At 44.9% G+C, this 16,622-nt stretch overlaps 1 protein-coding gene across 1 annotated transcript in view; it reads left to right on the plus strand.

The window, feature by feature from the left end:
* The first annotated feature begins 10,355 nt into the window (after nucleotides 1–10,355).
* The window catches only part of FRAS1 (Fraser extracellular matrix complex subunit 1), a 174,585-nt gene continuing 168,318 nt past the window's right edge, over nucleotides 10,356–16,622 (plus strand). The window contains exons 1-2 of the mRNA XM_052812807.1: nucleotides 10,356–10,437; nucleotides 14,750–14,790. Of these exons, the coding sequence (XP_052668767.1) occupies nucleotides 10,356–10,437; nucleotides 14,750–14,790 (123 nt within the window). The remainder of the gene's footprint in view (nucleotides 10,438–14,749; nucleotides 14,791–16,622) is intronic.

A 16,622-nucleotide genomic window follows, 5' to 3' on the forward strand; every position in this document is an offset into this window, starting at 1 on the left:
CTGTGTAATACTGAAATAGCGTTATACAAGCTGTTGAGTATATTGTGATTTTTATACCGAAATGCTTGATTGACACGGAGGAGAGATGAAAGGGAGGAAGACAACATGAGATTATTCCCGTTTAATAAGCTTAGTCCTGAAACACGCAGAGTGGGAATTGTTGTACATGTGGTTCTTGTGCCAATATGCCTTAGAAACCAGTTTAATTGTTACAGTAAGCCTAACTAAAATGGCATTGCTGGCTTCTAGAAGTTATTACCAGTGTACTCATTGCGAAGCGTGGGATTGTAATGCTTAGTGGTTTCTGATTAGTTAGAGCAGTATATAAACAGGTTATCTGTCCTGAATATTAAGTTCTTTTAAGTCCTGTATAATGAGAGGCACCGTTTTTACCAGAGTTGCTGTTAATGAGTGCTCAGTACTCCTTTGGTAGGTAAATAGAACACAGATCTTCTATCAAAAGCAAAATGGCAGTAACCCAGGAGCTGGTTACCCAAATATGTGGTCAAGTGAGGAAGGATGTGTTACAAGGCATTAACCAGTCCGTGCTAGCTGCTTTTGTGTGATGTTATCAGCAGTCAGTGGGAACTTACTTTAAGTACGTTACTCCCTAGTGAAAGCTACTCTAGGCAAACTCTTTGCACGTACTTGGGTTTGAGAGCACGTACTCTTTCCTTCCTGCAGAGCAGTTGACTAATTACTAAATGTTACCTCCTCTTAACAAACCATACCTTGCTGTGCATGCTTGGCCCTCAGCAAGAAGGGGGAGATGTCTGGGAGGGTGGCTGGAAGGACGAGACCATCTTCCCATGTACCACAGAAGTGATGAAGGCTGATCGGTGTACCCTTGTTCTCTCCCAAAGGTCTTTGTGGTTTTTTTGGTGCATTTACCCTTCATTCTCTCCTGTCTTCATTTTTAGCAGCACAATCCAAGCTATGCTGAATTTGGGTGGCAGCTTCATTTCAACCAAAAATATTTCTCGGGCAAGTATTGGGTTACGGCGTGTGAGGTCATAGCCTCTTTGCTTCTAAAAGTGCGCTCTTGCTGATGGTAAGAAAGCAGGAGTTGATGTGTGGGGTTTGGAATGCCCACTGTTTATGAGTATTGAAAGAGCTCACTGATGTTCCTTGTGGAAAAAAGCGGAGTGCTGCAATACATTTAGTGATGCAGGTGATGTATGATTGCTTTTAAAATTGTCTTATATGAAACTGCTGTTAGTTTAACTAAGGAGAAGCAGGCAATGAACTCGGATTGACAGTTAGTGCATACAGAAACATTTGCCCAAACAAGGAAGAAATTGCCATAGAGGCACGCATGCAGTCATGGGGAATGGAGGGTTTAGGCTGACACTCAGCCTAAACCTGGACTTCTACGGGAATTAGCTGCACTCCAAAAACCTTTGAGTCTGTGTAGGTCAAACTGAGTTCACGGGGCTTTTGCTGTAAATTATGGCACGGAGGTAAACTTGGAAAAGCTGGACAGGGATGTTACAAATGCTGCGTTCAAAACCGATGCGAGAAAGGCTAGCCTCTTTGCACCCACTGGGGGTTTTCCAGGGTGCTAGCGATTAGAATTGGCACTAGTCCCACAGTTGCTCTTCTGCTGTACTGTGGCTGAGCATAGTCTTGGAAATGTCAAGTAAAATCAGCCTTGTACACCTTTTGAATTTAACTTCTCAGCTGTAGACACTGATGTTAATTTTCCGAGGGACAGAGCTGCCAACTTCTGCTGTGTGTCTGCCTCTGTTCTGGAAGTTAGGCTAGTCTAAGCTGTTGGGCTGAGCGCTTCATTTGAAGCACACAGAACTCCTTGGGAAGATCTGGGCTAAGCACAAAGCCCATCCAGACCATGTCACTGATGAGGTCTGTTTAAAAATCTAATTGTGCCTACAAGGAGTAAGATGTTTCTAAATGCCGAGACAGGCACTATGAATTATTACATTCATATTCTGCAGTACCGTTGGTATTGTCAGCCTCCAAACTTTGGGTGAAGCTAGTACCGTAGCCTAAATTCTGTCAGTATGGTAAAACTTGCACTGACTTAAATAGGACAGAGGGGAAAAAAAAAAAAAAAAAAGCTGTTAAGGCTGACTAAAAATACTGTTAGGGATAAACATCATTGTTTTACAAGTAGTCATTTCTGTCAGTACCTCAGCTTGCAGGTGGCTAGACGCTTCATCCCACAGCTACGTGAGGGGAGAGTTGTCAGAGTGAATTCCTGATGGTTGTACCTTGCAGGGCTAGTGTTCAGTGCATGTGCAAGTAGTTTTAATATTGGGGACGAGTGCTATGTCATTCAAGTGGAAAGCTGGTTTGGGAGGAAAGCCATGTCCTTGCTTTCTATCACTGTTCTTGGAAAATAGGAGTGTTATGCCATGAGGATAAGCAGCATGGGAATCAGTCCATTAGGGATTTGTATTAGCATCCTTGTGAAAGGAGGCAGCTTCATGGGAGACTTGATTTGGGGACACTCATTGACCTTTAAGGTTTAGTACTGTCTTTCATCAGTGGCCTTCAATATAAGCTGCTTATTTTTAGGGTTACTTTTACCCCTAGTGGGTAGTGTTCTACCATTTAGCAAAGGCGAGTGCTCATTTGTGAAGGTTTTGAGAACAAAGGTCAGGCTTTCTGCCAAAACTGCCTGTGAAAAATACGAAAGTAATCGGAAGAATATTGAATTCCGTAGAGTCAAATCCTGTTAAGTTAAACATGAAGTTCTTTAGCTGCAAGAGTACTTGGAAAACAAGGGGGAAAACCCAGTCTTCCCAAATTGCCAGGTACTGGGAAATGCTGGGTTAAGATAAACTATTACTGCACATGGTGACTATGCAATGCCATGTTGTGTTGGTCACTGGCAGAGCTAGACGTGTCTATGTCAGGGGCTGTGGCACTTGGAAGCTTTGGTGGGAACCTCAATGGGGTAGCAGGTTTTCTGTGAGCCTGTAGGTTGTTCTATTGGGCATCTTTATATTAGAAACCTGTGCCGATGGTACTTATTTGCAACTGGACTTGTAAAGGCGTTTGTATTGTTAAAATGGAGAAACGTTTGGGGGACTGTTCTGTCAGCCTAAAGACGGCTTAAAAACCCCCAACCCTAAAGCGTTAAGTGTTTTCAGTGAAAGGGGTAGTGATTAAAAATACTTTGCTCTTTCCTGAAAGCTTCATCTTGCCAGCAGGAGGAGTCCTGCGATTACATTGCTAGCAGCATGGACTCTTGAGTATCTAGGAGGAGAAGTGACTGGTGCGGAAATAAGAGAAAAGTAAGGCAAAACTTTTTTCTTGAAGATGCCCCTTGACAAAGTCAGGTAAATTTCATTTCTCAGTATTAGTGAAACTGATTATGAGAAGAGAAATTTGGAAGCGACCTGTACACGGGCTAGCTACTATTCCAAGCTTTTAGAAAAGATGGTGTGCTAACAAAGGTAGACAGTGACCTTACGCTAGCAGTGCCTTGTGAAAAATAAAGCTTTATTTCAGGGACTTTGCGCCATTGCAAGCATGGTTCCTGTAATAAGGCTTTCCCAAACACACCTGCCTTCAGCTCCCAGGGTTTGTCAGGGATGGGGAGCGGATTTTGGGGACCGGGACAGTGAAACATAAGGACGTCATCCTAGTTGAAGCTACGTATGCATGTCTACCATCTAGTAGAAAGACATTTACTGTTTCTGAGGTTTCTGGAAATGCCTGCTGGATTTACTACCAGTGTGCTGCCTGGTGGCCTTTGTACTTTCCGGTTCTGCTGGAAAGCTGTGCCGCGTGAGTGCGGTCAGTCATACGCTTCCCTAAAACTAAAGGCCCCGTCTGGGTGTGCTATGCAGCACATGTAAGTGCACGTCTGCATTGGCTATACCAAGCGAAAATGCAGGCACCCCTGCATAAAAAGAAGTGAAGTAATTTTGTGCTGGGCACTCGGTTTGTGGAAGGGTTGCTTTTCCGCTTCTCAGGGGCTTTTCAACAGGATTGTGAGTAGATGAGATGGCAGTGAAAGCTCAAGTTGTTCATATTTCAAGAAAACTATTTTTAATATGTTTTGGTTGGTTGGGTTTTTTTCCAAAATCCTTACGAGCGTCCATTATCAATGGATAGTGGCTTCAAAGAGATGCAATTTTTTAATGGCCTAATCTCACTGTGTTTTAAAAATGCTTATTAACAAAATCTGTAGCACTATATGTAGTGCGTGGAGGTGGAGTCTTATTCCTTGCCTGTGTGCAGAGACATTGGGAAAAGATTGAATTTCCTTTATTTTGGTAGTGATTTGTGGTCTTGGATGTTGTGTGAAAGGGGTGAAATGTCTACTAGATGTAGAGCTTCCAGACTCTGAAATGCAGACTCTTCTGTCATTTTCTTACCAAAGCTTTTGTAAAACAGGTGTTGTAAAGGCTACCTACAATTTGGAGAACTTGAAACTGAAATCAAGGACAGACATTGTATCCTAGTGTGTGTGTGTGTGTATTGAGCCACACACACTTAGGTGTTTTAAAAGTATATTTTAGTGTTTCTGAGGGAGATTGACCAAGTGGGGAGAAGATCAAATTAGTAATATTGGAAGAGTAACTTCAAGGCATCCTGTTAAAAACACATTTCTCCTCTCCAAATACATATATTGGTAAAAAAAGCAGTTTTGCTTACCTCTGGCAAAAGACTGACCAAAATAAAATATGTAGTAGTGAAAGATGGCTAGGGTATATCAGGCTTCATGGGGCATGAGAGAGAATTTAATCTCCTAGCCTTATCACAGCATCAGAATATTATGAAAGGAAGTTGTTTTCTCTTTGGCCAGATAAAACCCATTCAGTGCTTGATCTCACACTTAGATTAGAGAAAATCCTTTCTTTTTTAAATTAAAGAAATAAATCCTTCATCCTTCCGGGTGATACAATACCATCTGTAAATAACCATGAACACATTAAAGTCAGGCCAAGCTCCTAGTCAATGACAGTGTCTTGACATGCTAGGCAATGAGTATTAAGTCCTCTCCCAAAAAGCTTGGGCCACTTCGTGCGGCGTTCGTTTACTTTTCATATGAGAACTGTGAATTACTTAATGGCACAGTTGCAGCCTCTGGCACATTGTTGTTTTGTGCCAAGCAAAACATCTACCAGTAGAGATTTTCATTGAACTTTGACAGGGTTTGCTGCTTGGAATTCAGCAAAGCACTGTTATCAGACATGAGTTCTTTCTGCTATTTAATATTGATTAGGAGACTTGCATCTGACGTGCACTTTTAACTCCAGGCAAGGGAAGAAGGTACAGTGTAATTTTCTTGTTTGTGGAATGTTTGTACCTGTGGCTATTGCTTCGTTACCCTCCGTTTTCTCTATGGAGAAAGCCATCTACATTTTTTTCTTCCCAGAGATGCGAAAAGCTCTGGTCAATGCAAGCACAGCACTGGTACCGTTACTCACTGAAGAAGGTCAGTTTGTTCTACCATTCTCTGGAGTTCAACAGACCAGCTTATTCTTAAAAAAGAGAGAGCAAAAAAAGACAGAACAGAAATAGACCAACATGCCAAAAAAAATCAGCTATGGCAAAATTCTGCTCACAGGACAGGCTGGAAACGTTAACAGCAGAAGAAAGAAGAGCTGTGCAGAGGGTAGATTCTGGCTTCCTGTTTACCTTTTTCCACAGAAGAGCCCAACTTAACCAGAAGTTAGAAGTTCTAAGTGATTAAATGTAATTAATACATATAAAAATAATTTACATGACTCATTTCTGTAATTTAGCAGCCTTAAAGAAAGGAGTCCATATTTATATCAGGTAAAATTTGGAAGAATTTCTAACTGTAAGAACTGAAGTGCCAGGGATTCAGGAAGTGGGGGATTCACAGAAGAATCCATTTCATAATTGTCTACTTGTCAGCTTTTTTTTAATTGTCCCAGAAAGCAGTGGTCTTGAAACAAGTATAGGAGTACATCTGAGTCTACTTCTGTCTGACAAGTTCCTGTATGAAGGTCATAATCTTCTTTGGAAGGTTTAACCCCCAGATTTCCGAGTAGGGACCGTGTGGGCTAAATTCCAAGAAATTCAAAAGATGCTGAGAAGAGACCTCAGCCAGCAGAGCTGGAATGAGACAGATCCTTTTCAGAAACATGTTTCTTCAGCTATTCTGTGTAAGTCTGTGCCAGCACATGCCCGGCTTTCAATAAACATAAGTTATGCCTGGCTCGAATTGCTCAAACCGGTGATTTGCATGCTAAACTGAGAAACAGATCTTTAACACCAATGTGCAGAAAATTGAGCTGTGCCTAGAGATTTGATAAAAGGATGGCTAAAAAATGGTTTATTCATACAACCTCAGTGACTTGTGCCCTTAGTTCCAAGATATGTGGCTGCAGTTGACAGTTGGGTCATTGCTTTGCAAGATGCACCCTTCAAGCTTTCAGTCTTGGAACAATCTCATATTTCTCTAGACAGTCTAAAGCTTATTCTGTAACTTCGTTTGCTGTTAACTTGTAAGTAGACTCAAAACAGAAATTCTGCTTTTGTATTGATTTAGGAGTTTAAAAAAAAACAGATGTGAAGGACAAGACTTTACTAAACTTTGAATTTCTGAAACAGTGTGGGAGGCCTTGGTGTAAAACTTGAGAAATGTTTTCTTCTCCAGAGGGAAAAAATTCTTAATGCATATCATGGAATGGGTAAATTTCCAAAACTATGTATATTACGGATCTCCAGTTCTTCTGACTTTAACAGCTTGATTGGAACAGTGTTAATATTAATGTAAGTTGCTTTTATGGTAATTTGAAACGATTTCAAACCTGTAACACTATTTGCCTTTGACAGATAGTGGTGAAATACCTGTTCTCTCCATGTGATAGCAAATCTACTTTTTCAGGTCTGGTGAGATCAGAATGGTGTGAGTTCTGACAAGTGTTTTGCTTCTCTGTGTGGGTATGTCGGTGAGGTGGGAAGGAATTGACTTCAGCCTTTGCTTTTCTCCTGTGTTGCAGCAGGACTTGCGTTACGGTCCGAAATGGCTTTGTGTAGGAATGGATTCCCTCGGGGATCATGTATCTTCTGTTGCTCAGCCTGGATCTTTCTTTTCTTGCCTGCTGGCTATTAACACATGCCTTAAGGAGCTGCCTTGGCTGACTTGGAGGTCTCCTGAACTTCCTTCTTAAATCCCTTCATTTCTTAAAGGGCTTTAGGGCTACTAGTGTGTAGTAGTAGGGCCCAGCAGGACACGGCATGGAGGGAAGTGCATCACAGCAGGAGGGTTGGAGCTGGTGGGCATAGGTGAGAGCTGGAATACGGAGTATTACTGAGGGGGTGACTCCGGTAGCAGAGAGACCCTGCTGAATGGGTATGAATGTAGACAGGACTAGTAAAAAACACACAGAGTGTGAGGAAGCATAGCAGGTCTGACCTTCTCAAACCTCATTTCGTTTGTTAAGACAGTTTGAGCATGGAAAACAGCATTCTTACCAGAGGAGTTGGATCCTGGCAGTATGTTTTGCTCTCCACTCCCAGAAAGCGAAACGTTATTGCTTTATGGCTGCATAGGGTGTCAGGAATTGTGAACTGTGCAGCAGGACCTGTTGGCAGAAAGCTGGAGAAATGACAAAAGCAAGATGGTGGCATGGGAATGATGAGCAGGTCGGTACTCTGGAGGTGGGCAGAAAAGGAAGAGGGAAGGAGAATCAAGCTTAGAACCGCAGAAAGGAAGGTAGGAGAAATAGGGTGGGGGAAGCTGCAGCTGAACGAGGGAAACAAATTGTAAAAGCACAGAGAATAGTAGCGGAAAGATGGACAGCCGCATAAATTAGTCCAAAAATGTGCAGGTAAGCAGTTTGCTTTGTGGCTTCCTTCTGTGTGTGCGTCCTCCCCCTGAAGAAAAGGGTGGAGGGAGAAGGAAACAGACTAGCATGCAGCTGAGCACAGCAACGAAAAATACAGGTGAAAGGGAAAGACTAATGAAACTGACCTCCCAAGTACAGTTGCCATTCCTTAATAATTGCTTATTTCTGTCTTGTTCAATCTTAGGTAGTAGGGAAGGACCTATCTTGCTTCTGTTAATGCATTGGTAAGAATCACAATCTCATGGAGAGCATGAGCAGGTGATAAATTTTTGTTTCAGCTGTTATGTGGAGCAGTGTCAATGAAAAATACCTTATCTTACTAAATTATGCTGTCTCTTGGAGCTTTTCTCCTGCACCACCTGAAACCCTCGGATGTCAGAGGCTGTGTTTCTGCGTATCTTCAGATGATCCAAAGCTAAGAGCCAGACCGCTCTGCAGTGGTAATTTGAAAGGAGCTGTGCATTTTGGCAAGGTGGTAATATAGCAAGAAAATATTGGCAGCGTTGTCTTCGGTTGCCTTGGTTTTACCGGTAGTTAACAGAAAGCGAGGACAGGGAGCAACCAGAAATGTTCCACTGAGCTGCTGCTTTGTTTAACATGCACCTGGTATAAGAGTGTCTCCACATGGCAGGCATCTCTTGGACTTTACACATCTATTGAGTTAATGAAGCCTGTATGTGCCTGGCTTTTCTTACTGTTTCCACCTGTTTTGCCTTGCTAGTGCTCCTTTTGAGTTTGGTCGAGTTGTCCTGAATTTCACTTGAGTAATTAGAAGGGAATTAGGGCCTGTGTATTTCTTTCTTTCTTTCATCATTTCTACTGTATTTGAAATTAACATGAAATATTTGGTTGGTGTTTGTGTGTGCAGTGGTGGTTCCTATGTTTCCCTGCTCTTATTTTTATAAAAAGTAGCTCCTGCTAATAGCTAATGAGTATTAACTCGGTAAAGCACTGAGAAACTCATCATGCAAATTGCTGTTTGATTCTTGGCTCAGTGCCACGCTGTACATCTCACTTGTCACATTTGTTGCTGGAATTATGGTACAGTAATTAATGGCATACAATCCTGAAAAAATTGACCTCCAACTTGGAGTTCGAGATGGTAGTGTTCATCAAAGTGAATCAAAATTGAACAGATAGAATTACCATGAGGAATTACTATTAAATTTAGCTGGCATAGTTGCATTTAATCAGACAGACTTTGTTTAAAGCAAGCGGGAGAAGGCAGCTGCAGCAGTCCATCCTTGTACGACTGACTGACTGCTACGTGGTAATTGGGGTACTGCTATGAAGCAGGTACATTGAAATTACCTGGGGGGAAAAAAAAAGATTTCATTCATAGACTGGCAATGCTAGGATCACTTTTCTAGTTTGTTTCAGTTTTAGGCTTTTGCACGTAGCGATTTAATGGCTGTGACTTCAAAAGTTGTGGCTGGATTTCCTTGTCCCGCGACTTAAAGGAACCCAACTTTCATGTTGCGTAAGCACTTGGAAAAGTTGGCTCCAGTACCTTCTGCTGAGTGTGCGGTGCTGGAGGTGTGAATTAGTAAATTTTTAATGACCGGCCAGGAGCTGGGAAGTGCCGTGGGTACTCTGCGTGTGGGGAAGTGCCTAAAGAAAGGAAATGTTACAGTGGGAAGAGTCGGACTTGGGCTTTGTGGAGTGCTTTGGTAGTTTTTCTTGCTTTGAGTCCTTGATTTGTGATGGGTAATGTTTGAGTCTTCCTCTATAGAGGAAGTCTATATAATGGGTGAAGAGCAAAGGATTTGAAATTGAAGGAAGAAATTGAAAGATTGTTTCAATGTGGACCTATGTGACAAGAAAACAGTTCTTTTAGTAAACAGATCCTGCCCCCCCCCTTTTTTTTTTTTTAAATCCTGCAAACAAAACTGAGACCCAAACATAAATAACTACTGAAAAGCTTCAATACCCCTACGCAAGGCGACTTCTCCATTCCAGCCCATCGCCTTGCGACCTGGATAAAGCCCCCGAGAGCTCCCCGCGCTGTCAAAAACGCTCTTCGCCTCCGTTCCCGCAGGGCTCTCCAGCCGCCAACACGTTCGCTTTGCCTGATCGTCGGAGAAAACCACCGCCGCTGCAGCCAGGACGGGTCGCAGATTTACCGTGGGCTGCTATACTTCACCAGGTAGCAGCCGGGGGGGTTGAGGAGGAGAAGGAGGGAGAAGCTCGGCTCCCCTCGCACCCACCCGAGGGGCACGGCCGTGGCCGGGCTCTGCCGGCCCCGCCGTTCGGCTTCGATCCCCCCCCCCCCTTCGCCCGTGGAAAGGTGCCGGGGGGGAGGAGGGGGAAAGCGCTGCCCGGGGCGGGGCGGAGGGCGGGCGGGTTACGGCGCATTTCTTGCGGGGCCGCTGCCGCTTTGTCTGCGGGGAAAGTTTGGCGGCGGGGCGAGGGGTGGGGGGGGGGGGGTCGAGGCGCTGCCCCGGCACCTGCCGAGGGTCACACTCCCCACCCGGCTCCCCGCCTTCTCCCTTCCCCGTTCTTCCCCGACGCGGCGTACCTCCTTCTTTTCCCCCTGCAGCCTCCGGCGGCGGGGCCATGGGCGACCCGGCCGCCGCCTGGGCGACGCTGTGCCTCCTCAGCGCGGCGCTGGCCGCCGCCGCCTCCTCCTTCTCTTCAGGTGAGTCGTCGCGCCGAGCCCCGGTCCCCCCCGTCCCGCGGGTGGTTGGTGACCTGAGGAGAGAAGCTGAGCTCCTCGGCTGAGGAGAAGTCCCCCTCTCTCGGCGGGGTGGTGGTGGTTGGGGCATCTTTTCTTTCGTTCTCCTTCTCCCTGGCCCGGGCGGGGGTCCGCCTCCAGCCCCCCGCCATTTTGGCGGCCTCTCCACAGGCGGGGCGAAGGGGAGCGGGGTGAAGCCGTGCCCATGCCGGGTGTCCCCCCGGTTCTTCCCGCTCGGGGATGGCGGTGGTGGAGTGCCCACAAGCGGCTGAGGGCTGGCGGGCGTTAAGCGCCGGCGGTGGAGGAGCGTGTCCCGCTTCGAGCATGAGAGGCGGGAGGGTGGCCCCGGGGCTGCCGGGCTTCCCCTTCTGCTCGGCAGCTTTTCCTGACGGCGGGAGGGCGAGGAGGCAGCCCGGGATAGCAGTAAACCCCGTGCCAAGCTGAGGGTGGGGTTACCCAAAAAGGCGTTTGGGTTTTTTTTTTTGTTTGTTTGTTTGGTTTTGTGGTGTTAATTGTCCAAACCCACAGAAACCACCCAGAGCCCGTGTGTGAGGTGGGCTGAGCTAGGTCAGTCAGCGGCAGGGCTTGGGGCAGAGCCAGCCCTCAAGCTGTCCCGACACGCTCTCCACGGGTGTTCGTGGCGGTGCGGAGGGCTAAGCCGCCTGCCCGCGGGACTCTGGAACGCCGTGGTGTGCGCTTGTAGTCTGCCGGCCGAGGCAGCCTGGGCAGTGGTGATAGGAGCTGTGGAGAGTAGGTAGGAGTCCATCCATCTTTTCTTCTTCTAGGAGAAGAGGGCTGAGCTCGATGTGGCACGTGTGGATGTTGCTCTAAGAGTGCCTTAGCAGGTGTCAAGCGTTGGTTTCTTCTATTGTTCAAAAAGTGTTCTGGACAGACTGGTAAAAAGTGCAAGGTTATGATCTTACGATGCTGTCAGGCAGTAAAGTTACTGACGTTTTAAGTTTGGGAGTGCAGCGTGGCTGCGTTTGTGCTGTTAGGTTGTTTTCCAGCTTTTCCTTTGGCAGTGCGACTGTACGCCGTTGGTTTCCAAAGTGGCAGACTCCCCAAGTACTGCTCCCACCATAACACTGGGATTCCCATTTGATATAGTTGTCTTAGTGAATAACAGTAGTTAAAAATAGCTATGTGTACATGAGCTGAGGAGCTGTTAGATATGAATTTGGGATATTAACTTGTTGGGCAGTACTCTGAGAGACTTAACTTTTATTTAAAAAAAAAAACAAAACAAAACAAAAAACACCACACCAAGAAAAACCCCCAAACCCGAAAGCCCCCAAATCAGAAAACCACACTACCAACCACCTGCATTGAAGATGCCCAACACAAAAATACCAAAGCAAAAAGTTGGGGTATTTCTTCCAAAGTTTCTTCAGTATGTGAAAGGCAATGTGGTCATTTGAGGAAACCCTTTCAGGTGAGCTTTGCAAACAGTCGTTAATCACACTGGTGACTTGGAGTTGCATGCGAAGCCAGGGCACCGTAACAAAGAGCGATGTTGCTTAACGTTTGTGTGTGATGTCTTGGGCTCGCTCACAATTGTGAATAAAAAATAGCTAATAGGTTTTTTTAACTAAGGATTTTCCAAGTTCTGTAAAGATGGGTTATATCTTGGTATCCCCCATGGTAACTTGTGAGGGAGTGAAATACGCCTTTGCTTTAATGGAGAGGAAGAATCAGACTTTCTGTGTCTGCTTTCTCGTCCCACATGGGCCGGGGCAAGCCTGTCTCTACAGAGTGCAGTGGAGGGAGTAGGCTGTAGAGCTGGGAGAGAATTTTTTGAAGGTCTGTCTCATTCCTGCTGTTGCCTGCCTGGGATATTTGAGGCAGTTGCTCTCGCCCCGCTGCCTTGGTCCTTACTCTGTGCTCTGCCCCCATAGGCGATGAGCTCTTTGGCACATGACTGCTCTTTCGCGATGTGTTTATAGTGCCTGGCACAAAGGGCCCTAGATGTAATTACAGCCTCTTGAAGAAAAAGTAGGAAATGCTGATTTTTTTTGTTGTTGTTGTTGATAGTTTTCCCCTGTGTCTTTAAGGTTTAAAATCGTAAGTGGGGGCTCTGATGCCATGTTTCACAGTTTAGGGTGTCAAACCATTGTTAGTTACTTTGTTACATTGGTACTTTTAAGGAACTATAGCTGTCAGTGAGCAATAAAGAAAGGGCAGCTAGCGCTTTTTTAGGAGTATAACAGTCGAGTTGTGCTGGTCTTAACTAACTGGTTTTAAGTATTTCTTTTTTTTCCACATGCTTTCCAACAGTATGTGATCTCGTGTTTTGCACTGGGTTTTGAGTTGCAACTGGATGATGAACCTTGCAATTATCCTCTCTTGCCAAAATAAGAGCGTGGGGGAGGAGAGAGATGTGGGGGGCAGGAAGATAATTGGTATTTGAAAATCAGTGCAGTAACATGAAGTCAAGGTATGGTCAAGTGTTTGGGTGTTTTTCCGTAAACAGAAATTGCTGTGAAAGTCAAGCAAATAAATGAACAGGTAATTGCTGACAGTCTGAGTCTTAGTTGCATTCAAGTGACTTGGCACCACCATGAGCTTGTCAGATGTAAAGTGGTTAACCACGCGATTTGTGGGGTGGCATGTGGGGGCTCTGCAGATGTGAGAGTGAAACCCAGTGTTTCAGCATGTTAGTCCTCTTTGGTGCTCAGTCTGTGCGTGTGATGGGTAGGGCTCAATTTGTTTACTGTCAATATGAGTAGAAAGGTATCTGCTGAATTTGAGAGAAACATGATTGGGCTCTTGTGGCTCATCTACTTGGCAAGGGAAAATAATTCCTGATGGTGCCTCTGCAGCCTCTTGTAGCTGAGCTGAAGACGGGCTCGGAGGAGGGGCTTTTGATTCAAAGCAGTGTAACTCCAAGGTTTTCTGTACAAATTTGTCTAATATGCATTTTATGGGAAACACCACTCTTCGATGAGGAAATTCTTAGTTCTTTGGGTGGTCCTTTGAGACAGCTTTTCCCACATTGTCTTTTGTTTTCATCTTTTGAGTTTCTTGGGTTGCTTTTGATTTCGCATTCTTGTCACGTTTTCAGTAGACAGATATGTGTAGTTGTTCAAGAACGGCTGTTTCCCAGAAAATCAATGAAAGAACTGTCATTCAACTTATTCATGGTTTTATTTTCTAACCTCTTACTTGATTTATTGAAGTAGAATACATAAAGTATGCTTGAATGGGTATATATCTCTATCACTTGCTTGGAGAACCTTTCTCTCAGCTGGCAGTGTCAGTGGTGAGGAGTAGCAAGACTGAAGCAGGAGTAGTCCCATGAGACTGCCATTAGGAGAAATGTGACCCGGTGCCCATGGAGGAGTGATTTAGGAGCTTGAATTCACACTGGCTCTCCTTGCCATGTTTGTGTTTTTATGTGTATAATCATGTGCTTATTTGTTTCTCCTGCAAATAGTAAAAGGATTTATAGGAGCAGAGAGAAGAGACTGCTCTTTAGCATGCAATTTAAATGTTGTGTAACCTTGCATTTTTACGGGCCATATTTTGCTCTCGAATAACTGTGGCTTCCCTTTATTTCAGTGAGAGCTCGGGCAGTTAGTCAAAGTTACAACTCTGAGCTTCACCTTATGTGTATATTGTGAGAATTCCCTTCTTATAGGGGGCAGGTTTTGTGACAGTGGAGGGAGAGAACATATGCCCCTTGCACGCCTGGCACCAAATGTCTGAATTTGTCACCCATCTGAGAGTGTGAGGTGATTGTGGGAATGGGTGACGATACTAGCCCTGTTCAAAAATGGGTGATTATTGGTGATGGTGCAGTCAGGTCCTTGTGAGGTTAGTGTCCGTCCCTGTTTTACTGCCTTGCATTCTCCTGCTTGCTTTGATCGTGGTCTGTGTCCCTGACTTCTGTCTGAGGAAGATTGGGCAACTTCTTGCAATTACAATGTTGTGATGCTTCATTAGCGGTCTGGTGAGGTGCTGCAGAGGCACGTGCTGACCCTTTCTTGAAGATCAGCGGCATTATTTTGGCAGGTCTCCCCTTTCATTTCTGCCTTGTTCGTGCCACTCTCCAAGTTCTTGAGTCCATCTTGGCTAGAGTCCCTGACGAGGCAGTCTGAAGCTTACCCAGAGGTTACCCTGCTGCACCAAAACTGCATTTGTTCTGTTCTGGGCAAGTGCATGTCCAGAGGTGGCGGCTCAGTGCTGCAAGTGCTATTACGTAGCAGGTTCAGTGGAGAGTGTGCTGGTGTTACTCCCTTCTAATCTGGTTGTTTTATTTATTTTTTTGTTTTGTTTTGTTCCGCAGGTGCCTGTGTCTACCAAGGCTTGTTGTTTGAGGTAGGTAAGCTTGAATGCGTTATGCTGGGGAAATGTTTGGGAAGGTGCTGTTGAACTTGACTCTAAGTCCTGATTTTTGTCACCCCTGCAATGGGGATGGCTGATCTTGCAGCAGGTCACAGAGCTGTAAGCCTTTAGCCTGCTGGAAAGCAGCAGCAAAATAAATATTGCCCTCGGAAAGGTCAGAAATTCTCTCTGGGCCTTTGAACCCAACCACTCTCCTCAGCACAGCTCTGCCTGCTTCTAACTGGGGCTCCTTTGTCCAGCGTGTGAAAAGATGTGAGAGATTTCAAGGTTCTTGGAAGCTGTATGAATCACAAGTGTGCAGTCCTAGGCAGGGTAGAGGTTATATTTTGTAAAATGTCACTGTAATGCCAGGGTATGTTCTGTGGGTTTTTTCCCCTGAATTAATAAGGTATTAATGACAACTATTTAACACCTTTTCCTCTCAGCTGATTATGGTGAGTACTGTGTACCCTGACTCTTCTTTATAAAGCCCAAGTATTTTCTTTTATAGTCTTCCTCTTTGCGTGTACATAATCCATGAATAATTTTGTACAAGAATCACAGTTTTTAACAATTCATAAACAGTCTTTTGCTCTGTAACCCAAGTCTGCCTTGCTTCAGTACTCTGGGCTAAAAGGAAATGGCTGAGCAACTTTACATTTCTGGAGTGCTTCTGTACCTGCCTCCGATCCCACAGCAGACTTGCTCAGGGATTTGTTACTGTAGGCTGGGAGGCAGTGTGCAGCAGCTGTTGGGGAAGGCCTGGGTTTTTATTTCCCTTAGAGCTCTCCAGCAAAGCTGGACATGTTCTCTGCGTGTGTGACACGTGACCACTGGGTATCTTGGAAATAACTGGCAGCAGTGGTTCCTTTGGCCTTCCAACATGGACTCAGGGGCTCGGAAGTTTTTCTGCTCCAAGAAGGGAATGTAGGGGGAATTGCTGGAGGCAAACGTTTTCAGTGGGTGGCTTGGGAGGAAGCTGAAGCAGGCTGAATAAGCTTGCTCCTCTTAATGCACTGTGAGCATCAGTGTCTTAACAGCAGTTGGAAAGTTTGTCTAGATTCCAACTTCAGTGAACTGTATGGCAGGTCCCTTTCTGCTGAGGATTGCAGCTCAGTAAGGGCAGTATCAGAGCTGAAGGGTTAGCAAGTGAGGGGTTTCATCTGTCACTGATTGCTATTGGCATGTCACTCAGATTTATTTTTTGTTGCCTTTTGTGTATCCTTGGTGTTCTGTTTTTGGTTTTGTTTTTTTTTTCTTCTGCTCTTTCTTTTACTGCTGCTGTGTGTTTTGAAATGCTAGTGTGGTTCTCGATAATATCTTGCCGTAACATTTGTACATAAAGACTTTGGGATATTCTAGGTTAGATGCTTCCTGCTTAAAGAACTTGCTCTGAGTATCCTCGATTTTGTCTTTATCTCTGTATTTAGTAAGATTATTCTGTTTTTATTAATAAATGGCTTCTGTAGCTGTAGTAGTTTTTATTAGCTGTACAAGAGGATCGTTCTGCAGTAAAACTCAGAGCAGACACAAAACTGGTGCAGGTATACAGCTGGCATTTGTAATCAAGTAAAACTTGAACAACTCAAGCTCGTTGTTCTTGGAACAAGGACCTATCCTGCCTCTTGTTCGTTGTCATGTCTGAAGATGTGCCTGCTTTCCTATCTGAGTGATGTTTGCTGTGGGAAGAGGCCTTTGCTTGCTTTTCCACCAGTATTTTGGTATTTCTTCCGTTTCGTATGCACTAATGTAATGATTTTTGGTTACTCTTAGGAACTGAATATAGATCTAAGGACAGACTCTGGCTTCAGCTAGCAATCTCAGAA

This window comes from Harpia harpyja, chromosome 2, assembly GCF_026419915.1.
Source record: "Harpia harpyja isolate bHarHar1 chromosome 2, bHarHar1 primary haplotype, whole genome shotgun sequence".
Lineage (NCBI taxonomy): Eukaryota > Metazoa > Chordata > Aves > Accipitriformes > Accipitridae > Harpia > Harpia harpyja.